The sequence below is a fragment of the Neomonachus schauinslandi genome, chromosome 16 (genome assembly GCF_002201575.2).
Source record: "Neomonachus schauinslandi chromosome 16, ASM220157v2, whole genome shotgun sequence".
Taxonomy (NCBI): domain Eukaryota; kingdom Metazoa; phylum Chordata; class Mammalia; order Carnivora; family Phocidae; genus Neomonachus; species Neomonachus schauinslandi.
Window position 1 is genome coordinate 56190805 of NC_058418.1, and position 12692 is coordinate 56203496.

At 58.6% G+C, this 12692-nt stretch overlaps 1 protein-coding gene across 3 annotated transcripts in view; it reads right to left on the minus strand.

Annotated features, from left to right (window-relative positions):
* The window catches only part of C16H16orf74 (chromosome 16 C16orf74 homolog), a 30643-nt gene extending 17957 nt beyond the window's left edge, over positions 1 to 12686 (minus strand). The window contains exons 1-3 of one of the 3 annotated variants that reach the window (XR_002481192.2): positions 12496 to 12686; positions 3807 to 3852; positions 982 to 1028 (exon numbers count right to left, since the gene is read on the minus strand). Coding sequence is in view for 1 of the 3 variants with exons in the window: in XM_021705685.1 (XP_021561360.1) it covers positions 3807 to 3834 (28 nt within the window). In the remaining 2 variants the exon portion in view is untranslated. Of the gene's footprint in view, positions 1 to 981; positions 1029 to 3806; positions 3853 to 12495 lie in introns of those variants that run through there. The other 2 variants (XR_002481191.2, XM_021705685.1) reach the window with 2 other exon arrangements.
* Between the last annotated feature and the right edge of the window lie 6 nt (positions 12687 to 12692).

The following is a 12692-nucleotide window of genomic DNA, read 5'->3' on the forward strand; positions in this document are numbered from 1 at the left end:
AGGGGCCCATGCGTCTGACCAGTTCCCAGGTGATGCTGAGGCCTCAGCTCTGGGGCCCCTCCATGCTGCTAACTCACAAACCCACAAACCGGGAACCCACTCACCCCTCCCCTGCCTACTGAGCCAAGCCCCTCCAACCGGCCATGGGACGCGGGCCGGTGAGAGTGGCCCTGTGCCTCCGTCTCCCCACTGTGAAGTCACCTACGCTGCCCAGCTGTAGTGAGCACGAAATAGGCAAATAGAGGGACCCCATTCTGGGAGCCGCTCCTGGCTCAGTGATGCCGGGACCAAAGCGAGCCCTTCCGCCAGAGGGCACGGGGGAGCTGCTCTTTGGACAGCGGAGCACTCCCACATGTCACAGCTGCCGTGGCCAGGCCCTTGGGCAGCAGGACCCCACTCCCAGTGCTCCGCTGCACCCACTCTCCTTTGGGACCGGAAACAGAAGGATTTTGGCGCAGCTGTGTTCCTCTCTCCCGTGCCACACCCTCCAAAGATCCCCACCTCGGGCTGAGTCTTTGCCATCGGACCGGAGAAGCACCTTCCTGCCCCGCATGTGCGGGGCTCAGGGTGACGTGACTCATGGAGGAGTGAAGAGTGTCCCCCCAAATCCACGTCCACAAAGAACCTCAGAACGTGACCTTATTTGGAAATAAGGTCTTTGCAGATGTGATTCGTTAAGAGTCTTGGGATGAGATCATCCTGGATTTAAGGCTGGCTCTAAGTCTGAAGACCGGTGTCTTTCTAAGAGAAACGACACAGGGACACCAGCAGGAGGCCGTGTGAGGACAGAGGCCGACCCAGGAGGACGGGCCACACGCCCAGGACCGCCTGGAGCCCCCAGGGGCGGGGAGAGACAGGGAGGACCCTCCCCTGGAGCCTTCGGAGACAGCGTGGCGACCCTGCTAGCGCCTCGATTTAGGACTCGTAACCTCCAGACTGTGGGGGAACGCATTTCCGTTGCTTGAAGCCCCTCAGTTTGGGGTAATACGTTTCGGCAGCTCCAGGAAACTCTGACACCATCTTACCGACTGTGAAGATGAATGAGAATGTGTTGATAACGTTTCTGGCTACGGCGACTGCTTCAAATGTCAACTTAAAATGTTTCCTCCTGGAGAGGCCATACCGGTGGTGGCTGAAACAAGGCCTCTGGAACCAGCCCTCCGGGGGTTCAGATCCCACCGGGTCCCAGCTGTGTGGCCTCGGGCCAACGGCACTGCCTCTCTGTGCCTTAGCTTCCTCATCTGGAAACTGGGGATCCCAGGAGGACTCACGTGGTTGTCGTGGAGACAGGGGAGCGGATCCACACAGAATATGCACAGAACAGGGCCCTGTCCAGGCTGAGCCCCCAGTAAGAATTCACCACGTATTCTAATTACTTGACTGGGTCATTCTGAGTTCTGGAATTCATCCCAAAGAAATAATAATTTTAAAAATCAGAAATCAAAGATGTTCAAAACGGCACGATTTACAAAATCAACGAGTTGGAAGCCACCCAAAGACCAACTCTTGGCGGGGTGTGACACAGGAGTTAGAGAGCGTGGAAAGACACATGCCAGTGGCAGCCAGACAGGACACACAGACATGTCGCAGCCCTACATGGGGTAACACCACGCTTGCGGGCGCGAGGGCCCAGGCGGCGAGGGCCGAGAAGGTAATTTGGACAAGGGTGTGCAGGGAAGGGGCCGAGGGGCACCTGGCGCTTTGCAGTTGCTGGGCTGTGGCCCGTCCCTTATGGGAGGAGGAGCATTGGGGCCTCTGGGCGGGTGGGCCTGGGTCGTCTTGGTGAAGCACGGAGAGAGGGTCTGCTGCTCAGGTCCCCGCCCCCCCCCCCCCCCCCCCGCCTGTCACACCCAAGAGACCTGCCACCTCCCGACATCAGGGCTGGGTGAGGCTGGTGTGGGTAGAGGGCTGGCAGTCCAGGGCCAGTGGCAGGCCCCAACGAGCTGCAGTGAAAAATATGTGAGCAAACCTCGCTGCTCCAGCAACACTCCAGCCCTTTGCTCCTCCAGGGTCTGGCTGGAAGGAGGCCCTTTTAAAAGCCCCCCGGCACCAGGGCTCTCAGTCCTGTAGGGAGGGAAATTGGGGGGGGCATGGGATGCTCCCCAGGGGCTCTCAGGGTCTGAAGTGTCTGGGTCTCCTCCCCTGGGTGGTCCCCGCCTTGGGATGGAAAGGAAGCAGCCCCAGGGGTCCCTCCAGGGCCTTGGTTAACTCATCAAAGATGTCCTGGCCCAGCAGCCAAAAGGGGAGACAGCCCCGTGCCCAAGGAGGAACGAATTGGATAAACCAAAGGTGGTCTATACACGGGGAATATAAGTCAGCCTTAAAAAGGAAGGCTCTTCTGACACCTTGAGGACATTCTGCTGAGTGAAATAAGCCAGTAAGGAAAGAGTAGATACTGGGTCACTGCTCACATCGGAGGCCCTTAGAATAGGCAAATTCACAGAGACGGAAGGTAGGATGGTGGGAGGTGGGGCTGGGGGAAGGGGCTGGGGAGTTGGTGTGTGCCAGGGACAGTGGAGAAGGTCTGGAGGTGGGTGGTGGGGACACCTGGCGCAACAACATGAATGTACTTAATGCTCGGGCACTGTACACTTAAGAACGGTTAAGACAGCAAATTTTATGTTACATATATCTTACCACGATTAAAAACCAAAACCAAAAGCTTGTCCTGAATGCCCACTCTGTGCCCGGCCCTGGGGACACCTGCCGCGAAGTCTAAGGGAGGAGGGTCCTTGAGCTCCAGGGGCCCTGACTGGATGCAACCCCTGGCCGGCCACCCCCACAGATTCTCGCCCCGCAAATGCCCCCCACTCCAGCGTGGGCTCAGCCTGCGGCCTCAGAGGGGCCAGGCCCTGGGGGGGCGTGGCTTGCGCACGGCTCTTCAGCAAAGCATCCCCACCTTGCCAACGACACTCTGGTTTTCTCCAGGGGACCCACTGCCCCGCACTTGCGCGGTGTCTTGGAGGAACTGTCCATCAAGATGCCCCACCCCCTGCCAAGGGGGCGGAGCATAAGCCCTAAGCGGGGCCAACCAGACGCTCTCCTAAGCTCACCCATCCCAGCAGCCGGACCGAAGGTGGTCCTTCACTCTGGCCTGGACCTTCCCGCGCGCCTGACCTCCTGCGGCGAAGGGATGGGGTCGGGGGCACCTCGGAAGCATCCAGGAGGTGAGTCAGGGCGGCTGGGCATGCCACACGTGGGCGAGGGGCCATCAGAACAACTCCCAGATTTCCGGCTGGGGAGCATTTGTCGCTGAAGAATGGGCTTCAAGGGGAGAGTGTGGGCCACTTTGGTCTGAGGTGCCCCTGGGCCATCCAGACCCCGGACAGAAAGGTCTAGGGCACAGGACAGGGGTCTGGGCTGCCTCTGCCAACACCTGCCACATTCCACAGCGATTTTGTGTCCTTCTGGGACCTTCTCCCTGCTGGCCTTCCCCAGCACCCAGTGGGTCGGACCTCCTAGGTCAGTGATAACAGGCCCGGGGGGGAGAGCAAACACCCCGGGGTGTGCCTGTCAGGGGCTCTTCCTCCCTTACTCTCCACGGTTGGGACTAACGCCCCTGAGGGACAAGCCACGGCCCAGGGGCACGGCGACTGTCCCACACCACTCACCTGTTCGTGCCAGGGAAGGCCTGCAGGGGCGCTCAGAGTCAGAGCAAGCCTTTATAAGGCAGCTGCTGTATACAGGTACTTTCAGTGGGGGCCGGCCCCCCCCAGGGTGTACCCTCCCACTCTCTCCGGCCTCATTCCTTCGCCTCCCCCCACTCCCCAGCCCCAGAGGAGCTGGTGGGGAGCTGGCCCCCTTACCTTTCAGGCAGGACAGCTGAAGCCCCATGGCGGCGCCTCTGCGGGCCTGTGGAGAGAGGAAGGGGCTCGTTGGTATGGCCACATGCGGCCAGCCCCCACCCCGCCCCCGCCCCACAGGCTCACAACAGGAAGTAGTGGGGAGAGAAACCGCCAGACTGGCAAGGTCAGGGTGAGTGCTGACTACAGCTGGGCCGGAGTTTGCTCAAAGAGGAGTCTGTGCGGTGGAAAAAAACTTTCAGGCGCCTCAGAGCTGAATATACTGGAGATCCGAGTGTGGGGTGCAGTGGAGGTGAGCGTGGGGTCGGGGGCTGACCTGGCCTTTCTTTTAGGGTCTGCAGAGGTGGCTGGCTTCAGAAGCAGGAGCAGGAGGATGTGAGGATCCTCAGCCAGGCTGCGGGGCCGGCGGCCCTGAGGCCACCATGATGGGCTCCGCTTGTTAGGGCCCCGCCCCTCATTTAAGAGGCACGTTCTTTGGAGATCTAACAGATTAAAGGCACCTAGCCTCAGTCCAAGGGAGTTAAAATTGTCTCACTGTTCCCCCCCGTCAGCCAGCAATGGGATGCGTCCTTAGCGTTCTGAGTGATGAATAAAACAGGCAGCACCTGTGTGCTCGTGACAATCCTCAGCGACAGTCCCGGGGTGTGCTACTACCGTTCCCACTCACAGAGGGGGAAATCAGGCTCAGGGAGCTGGGGTTCCAGCCCTGGGGCTGCCCCGACCTCGGTCTGGGGCCTGTGAGGCTCTGCAGGCCCTTCTGGGGAAGGGGAGGCTCATCCCTCCATTCACAGGGAGCTGCCTGTGTGCCAGGCGGGGGGCGGGGAGAGGCGTGGAGGGTGGCCACGAGAGGGGCCCCTCAGATCTCCGACGCGGGTGTGACCGAGGCCCCGCGTGGTGCTCTGAAACCCGTCATCCCGTCCTGCCCAGAGGCCGGCATCTTTGGCTAGGAAATGCTGGGGTCCCCCAGGCGCTCACTACACAAGCTGTGCTGGTGGACCAGCAGCCTTGGCCCCCCTGGGGGCTTGTTAGCAATGCAGCATCTCAGGACACCCAGATGCACTGAGCCAGAATCGGTATTTTAACAAGGCCCCCCGGGAGCCATGTGCCTGTTAAGGTCGGAGAAGCTCGCTCTGGGTCAGAAATTGTGCAGCCTTAGGATGGAAGACGGGGGTTTCGGGGGGCGGTGCGGTGGGGGGGACAATGAGGGTGTAGAGGAGCAGCTGGGAGTCTGGGAGACAAGCAGCCTCAGGAGATGGTGGGACCAGGAGGGGCTGGCTTGGAGAAACCCAGGGTGAGGGCTTCCGTTTTATCCAGGTTGGGTTTGTGGGACAGGTAGGAAGGAAGGGGGCCTGGAGACAGGCTGGGGGGCTTGGAGACGAAGCGGAGAGCACGAGCGAGTGGGAGGGAGAGAGACAGGCCAGGAGAGAGATAGACAATGGTGGAATATCTCTTAACTTGCCAGCAGGCCCTGGAGCTGTGTGTCCTCCTGGCTGGACCAGAGCCTGGCTCAGCCAGGTGACCGCAGGGGACGGTTCCTCAACCAAGACTTCACTTTCCTCATCTTTAAAATGGGGGTGATGCTCTTGGCGGGCTCACTGAGCAGCATGGAAGACTGAGTTACCAGGAGGGCACAGAGCTCAAGCCCGAGAAGTGTCCAGTGCTATTATTTATAACAGCCACAGAGGGCAGCCAGGTAGTGGCTTCCAGCTGGGGCCTTTCTCCACGGCCGTGCTATCCAGGGTGTGGTCTTGGACGAGCAGCACGGGAACCCCGGGAGCTTGTGAGAGATGCGTGCTCTCAGGCCCCACCCCGCCCGCAGGCTCGGGAGCTGCATCTCAACAAGACCCAGGGGATGCTCATTACTGCTGCAGAGGCGCTGAGCATTGCCTCCAAGACAGGGGATTCGCCCGGGGCACTTAACGCAGACACCGGGGTCCCACCCCAGAGATTCTGGGGTAACTGGCCTGGGGTGTGGGCCTGGTCCTGAGATTTTTAAAAGCTCCCCAGGGGATTCTAATAATGTGCAGGATGCGATGCCTAGGACAGGGTCTCCTTCTTCAGGGGGAAGAGCAAAGGCCAGGCTGGAGAAAGAGAGAGCCCGAGGCCAGGCCTGTGGGACTAACACGTGTTCTCTCTTGAGCGTTCACTGTGTGCCTGTCAGAGCCCCTGGACCGAGATTCCTGGTCAGTTAGTGCTCACAACAGCCTTGAAACGTTGGGACCATCCCCATCCCCATTCCACAGAGGGGAAAACAGAGGCACAGGGAGGTTAGTTAATTTGCACAAGGTTGTATGGGTAGCAAGAGGTGGGTTCAGGGTTCAAACCCAGCACTTTGGACCCTACAGCCACAACATTTTCAACTACAGGGCTTCCCGGGGTTGGGGGTGGGGGCTAAGCAAGGGGTGGCATAGACCTTACCTCTGTCTCTCCCAACCCTCCTCAGGCTGGGTCTCCGGCCCAGGGGTCTGCAGCCCTGAGGTCGGGCTCACGAACACACCCAGGACCCCCACTGGCCACTGTGAGCAGCTCACACATCACAGCCTAGTAGACACGCCGTGCGCAGTGCACCCCGACGTCACTGTGTGCTTATGGGTGACCTGTCCCAGGGTTTAGACAGTGATTTATGGGGAAGGCCTTAGGACTTTGCTGTAAAATGCTCCAGAAAAGCCACCCCCGTGCTGTGGGCGCAGGGGGATGACGCAGTTGGGGCAGGGGCGCCGAAGCTGAAAGGTGGGAGTTCATGACGTATTTTTGTGTTTGTCTGAAAAATGCTGGGGTGCCCGGGTGGCTCAGTCAGTGAAGCGTCTGCCTTCGGCTCAGGTCATGATCCCGGGGTCCTGGGATTGAGCCCCGAGTGGGGCTCCCTGCTCAGCTGGGAGTCTGCTTCTCCCTCTCCCTCTGCCCCTCCCATTCGTGCTCTCTCTCTCAAAAAAATAAAATCTTAAAAAAAACAACTAATACTAAAATAGTCAAAAGAGAGACAACTGTCTATGAGGTGACAGGATGCAGCCGATGTTCAGGTTTCTGATCTCGATCATCCGACCGAGTCTGCAAGAGGTGGTGCTGCTCCAGGTGTCTGGGCTCGGGGCCACCGCGCCTGCAGCGTAACTCGGTGGTTCGGCTAGGAGATCAGCACACGCGTGTACGTACGGAGAGAGACCCCAAGGCAAACGTGGCTAAGTGTTCGTCTCTGGGAAAGGACCTGGAGGAGCACTTTGTGTTCCTGCAACTTTTCTGGAGGCTTGAAACTATTTCAAGAGAAGTCAACCAGGGAAAGAAAAGCAGAGACACAAGAGCAACAGGGGTCCCGCGGCCTCTGTGCCCTACGCCACCGCCTCCCCAGTGGTGGCCCAGACCGTGTTTTCCTCGAGACTTCTCTGATGCAGTTGGAGGAGCGTTCAGGGGACCGCGGCTCTGGTCTGGAGAAGGCTGTGTTGTTCTGTGCCAGGAGCACCACCTCCCCAAGACTTGTCCTGAATTGATAGGTGTCGTCTCTAAAGCTGTCTTGTGACTTGAAAAACACCCATTTCAAAACATTCAGGAGGGAAGGAGAGAGAGAGAGACAGGAGGAGGAAGGGGGGAACGGGGAGGAAGGGGGGGAGAAGAAAGAAGGCGGATCAAGGAAGCAAGAGGAGGAGGAAGCAGGAGAGGCCCCAGCCTGGATTCAGGGGACACAGGGACCAGAAGCTGCGTCAGGGTCCGGCCAGGTCACATCAAGGGGTCATGTCAGTGTGCAGCGTTTCTGTGTCCGATTTCTAAAATTCCCCAATGGAGAATTTTCACAAACCGACGTGTCTTGTCCCAGGGCACGGGCCCTAACTCTGGCCACCCTGCCTCTACCTCCCCACAGGACAGAAGGTAGGCAGCAGGGGGTGGGGAACGGCCTGGAGGAACGAGCACGAACCAGGGTCCAAGCGCTGTGTGACTTCAGGCAAGTCATTTCCCTCTCTGAGCCGGAGGTGCTGAAGTCAGGCTGCCCAGGCTCTGTGTCAAACTGGCACCCTGCCACCAGCCTGGGGGGTGGTCCTGTCACCGGCACTCCCGTGCAGGCGCTGCGTTAGGGGTGTCCTGCATAGCGGACCCCGGTTCGGGCTGCTTCCACGGGTGATCCACTCCACTCCCTCTGTGATGGGGCTGCTGACCGAGGGCCAGGCCCCGCAGAGACTGCGGAGAGAGCCCCGTGAATGGGAGGAGTTGAAGCCTGATTCTACAACTGGGGTAATGGAGGCCTGACTGGGGCGAGTGAGGCCGCTTCTACCTCAGACCCCTTCGTGGGCAGCATCACAATAACGAGAGCTGACACATACCTGGCTAATGCTTTTAAGAGGCCAAGTCCTGGGCTGAGATTATTATAAAAATTACTCCACTCCACCCTAACAATGCCCTAAGAGAGAAACATTACCGCCACCCCATTTTACAGACGGGGGAGGGGGATGGAGCTCCGAGGGGTCCCGGGGCTAGGAAGCCCCACCCAGGGGTGCTCGGTTTCAGGGCCCCATCATCCCATCCACCGCGGCTCTGCGCTGCGTTTGTTACAAAGACATGGGTTTCTGCAATGAGGAAAGAGATTTGATGGGAGGGAAGCAAAGCTCTCGTGGGAGGGGTCCCCCTTCGCTCGGCAAGATGGCGCAAGTGCAGTCAGGCCCAGGAGAACCGCTAGTTTAGGTATAAATGTCCCCTCTTCCACACTTTGGCAGGAGTGTGGAAAACCTCCCTTTCCTATTGCGTCGGGCTGTTTATGTTCCCTTTGAAATATCAGATTGTTAATTATTTGCACAACAGCTTGAAGTAGAATGGGCTCTTTCTTGCACCCGGGCATACAAATGGCTCTACTGCCAAATGGCCACCACAGGGTCCTCTCTCGCGGCAGGGACGGCGACGATACACACTTCCTCCTGCGGGGTCTGCCTCCGCTCTGAGCCGCCGAGAGAGATGGCTATCAGCTGCTTTGCACGCCACGAGGCGTGCGCTAAAAGCAGGAGCATCTCCAGGGGAAGGACACACGTGGCCGAGCGGTCTGTGACTGTTTTTCCAGCAGCCTGGAAGAAACTGCCAGCCCACAGTGGTGAGAGCTCCCCCACTCACCTTCTACACGCTTGCAGTGCGGAGAAAAGGAAGACAGCGTGTTCTCTGCCCAAAGTAAAAAGTAACTATGAGGTACTGTGTCCCAGACACAGAGCCACCGACGGACTGGGGGGACGCTACTTCTTGATGTCTGGCCCCAGTGCGGGCTGACTCCCTTCAGTTACTACTTTTGGGGACCAGAGGCTGGGCTCTGGAGTGTGAGGGGACGTCTTTCTGGAGTGAATCATACGCATCTAGAGCTGGAAGGAGCCGGACAGAGAAGGCTCCAGATAAAATATACAGTGCCCTGTTTCTGCATGGGACATGCTCAGACCCCAAATCCTTCATCATGAATCCGCAATTCAAACTTAACTGGGTGTCTGGGTTTTTTTTGTTTGTTTTGTTTTTAAGATTTTATTTTTAAGTAATCTGTACACCCAACGTGGGGCTTGAACTCACAACCCTGAGATCAAGAGTCGCGTGCCAGGTGCATCCTGTATTTTATTTGCAAAATCTGGCAGCTCTCGACAGAGGTGGTCTTGGTGCTCACATGGGTTTCCCAGATGAGGACACGGAGGCCCGGAGAGGGAAAGTGAGTGAAAGGTCGGGTCCAGCTGGAGGTCTGATCTTGGTCTCTGCAGAGCCACCTCCTAGATGGAATCGGAATGATCCTCTGGAGGTCATGACTCACCGTAGTGTGGCAGCTCAGCTGCTTAACCAATACCTCACTTGAAGCCCAAAGACGTCCCCTCACACTCCAGAGGGTGTGAAGGGGTGAAGAATCATAGCTGAGGAATGTGACAGTTGGCCTAGGTGGGTGGACCCACCGAGTGAGGATGGAACCAGGTGCCACTCCCAGCCAGGGCACGTGGGCAAGCTCTCCTCACCTGTTTCCTCACTGCAAATACAGGGAAGAAGGTTCTAACAGGCTGGCCACCCTGGGCTCCCAGTAGGCACAGGGAACATCTTGGTTTTCTTCCTTCTTTAGAAAAGGCATTTGCTTTTTGTAACAGGATTAGAATTCCTGCAATTCCAGCCAAAGGGTCTGTGCTGGGAACAGATATGCCACAAGCATTAACATGCCTCCCATCCTGGTACACAGAGTGCAAACATGAGCATCTCCCTGGCCTTGGCCCATGGACCTGCAGGAGGCTGCAAGCTCCTCTCTTGGGGGTGGGGGGGAGCAGGGACAGCTGCTTGGTCCACAGCAGCTCACCAACAGGAAGTGAAAGAGGATGGGGGCGGGAAGGCAAAGCACCCACTGAAATCCCCACCTATTTTTCTGTCATGGAGAAGGGTCTTGGGCCACCTGGGGTCCAGCCATGGCCTCCCTGTGATTGACCACGTAACTCTGAGCAAAACACTCACCCACTGCCTGCTCTGAGCCTCTGTGTAATCAAGCTCAACGCTTATGGTTTGTGTAGCTTTTCATATGTTATATGTCAATAAAAATGTTTATTTAAAAATAAGGGGTATGCTATTAGAAGTCAAGTTAATGGTTAATTAACCACAGGGTTAATTTAAAAATGTGCAATTAGGGGCGCCTGGGTGGCTCAATGGGTTAAGCATCTGCCTTTGGCTCGGGTCATGATCTCAGGGTCCTGGGATCCAGCCCCACATCGGGCTCCCTGCTCAGCCGGGAGCCTGCTTCTTCCTCTCCCTCTACTGCTCCCCCTGCTCGTTCTCAATCTCTCTCCCTCTCTCTGTCAAATAAGTAAATAAAATTTTCAAAAAAAAAAAATTTTTTTTAAAAGTAGGCTCCATACCCAATGTGATCACACAACCATGAGATCAAGAGTATGCTCTTGTGACTGAGCCAGCCAGGTGCCCCCCAAAACATGCAGTTGTTTTTCATGGCAGCCTTGATGATAGGAGCCACAAAGTACCAGCCCGCAGGAGTGAGCACCTGCCAGCTCACCTGAAGGTTTTCGGAAGTGGCAGCCTGTGGGAGACGTGGGACCCACTGCTGGCTCCCAAGGGAGACTGCTGCTGGGAGGGGCAGGAGGACATTCCTAGGGAAGTTCTATTTCCGGATCTGGTGTACACTTTTGATGTGCACATGTTACCATGTGTGTATTACACGATCATAATATTTTATTGGGGGGGAGGTGTTGCACTTCCTGGTCCCAGAGGCCTGGCCTAGCCCCTGCCATATTCAAGAGCAATTCACTGTCAGGGCTAGGGGTTCAAGGCCTGGCCTTGCCACCGACCCGCCTCATAACCTTTACAAGCCTCTGTGTCCTCATCTGTAAAATGGGGATAACACCACTACTTGGTCAGAGGATGAAAAGGACCAGGCAGGTGATGGGGACTGTGGGCTCTGGAATACCTCAAGTGCTCGGTACACATTAAATAGCACTGCTCCCTTTCCACACCCACTGAGGGGAAGGTCCCAGCTCCAGTCCTCAGAGGTGACCTAAACTCCGGCTCAGTGCCCACTGAGTTGCACCCCACAAGCAAGGGAAGGGCTTCCAGGGAGAGGAGATTAGGTGGTGAAGCTTTCAGCCTCCTTGGGGCTTGCAGAGGGATTAAGTCTTTCCATAAATATACGGTGGGCCTCCCTCCCTGTCTCCCTCCCTCCCTCCCATCCATCCATCCATCCATCCATCCATCCATCCATCCATCCATCCATCCATCCATCCATCCGGAGGAACCGGTACCCAGGGTGGGGACAAAGAACCCAAGGTAGGTGTGGCCTGGACAGGTGAGGGGATTCCTGGGGGTGGGGCAGGAAACGCCAGGGCCTGCCCGTCCAGCTCTGCTTCTCTGAGCCTCAGTTTCCTCATTCATAAGATGGGGCACTTGTGCTACAAAGGCTCCACTCTCTCAGAAGCGCCTTGCACCTGCCCTTCCTCCGTGATCCACTAGCTGCTCAGCCAGTAGAGACTGCCTCTCTCCGCGGTTCCTCCGTGGCCCAACAGTCCGGCGCCTCCGGACCGAGTCCGACCGCCTTTGACCCCACCACCCACGCGGCCGGGCAAGCGGAGCTGCGGGTCGCCCTTCTTGAGAGCCTCCCCCAGTTCCGCTGAGCTCAGCCGGCCGGGAGAAGTCGCGCGTGCGTTCACACTGGTCGCCCTTTGCGGTTGCAAACCTGCTTTGATGCCCTGGGAGCCAAGGGGGCCCCTAAGTGAGGCGGCTCATAAATAATATAGTTTGAAATACTCGATAGAGGGGAAATGGTTCCTCCCGAGGCCTCCTGCCCCCACGCCCGGCCGGGCTCCTTCCCAGCTCTCAGGAATGGCGGTCTGGCCCATTCCTGAGGAACTCGTGACAGCGCGAGGTGTCGGGTGGACAGTGGGGGGCCAGAGGCGTCTACGCGCAGACACACCCCCACCCGCCGGGCTAAGTTGCAGCACAATCAGAGCTCCGGACCCAACTTTCCCCAAATCCGCCTCTCCGCAGAAAAGTCTGCGAGAAGTTGGGGGGACGCCCAGGACCTCGAGGGTCGCCCAACGCCCCCCCGGAACCCCCCGGCCTCCCCGGGCGCGCCCTTCCCGCCGCCGGAGCCGGCGGGGCGTGGACGCCGCTTGGTCGCCTGCGGCTCTCGGGGAGCGCGCGCGTCCTCTGCAAGGGGTGGGTGGGCAGCGCCGGGCCAGGCAGCGGGGCGCGCGCGGCGCGGGGCACTCACCGCTTCCTGGGGGGCTCACTGCGGAGCCGCGCCCGGGGCGCACGGGGCCCGCCCGGGCGCTGGCGGCGGCGGTGGCCGGGCTCCGGGGACCGGGGCGACGAGCCTGCAAGAGAGAGCAGCGGGGGTCATGGCCCGGGCCGGGCAGTGCACGGGGGCCCCCCGCTCCGCCCCGGCCGGCGCTCCGGGCCGCCACCGCG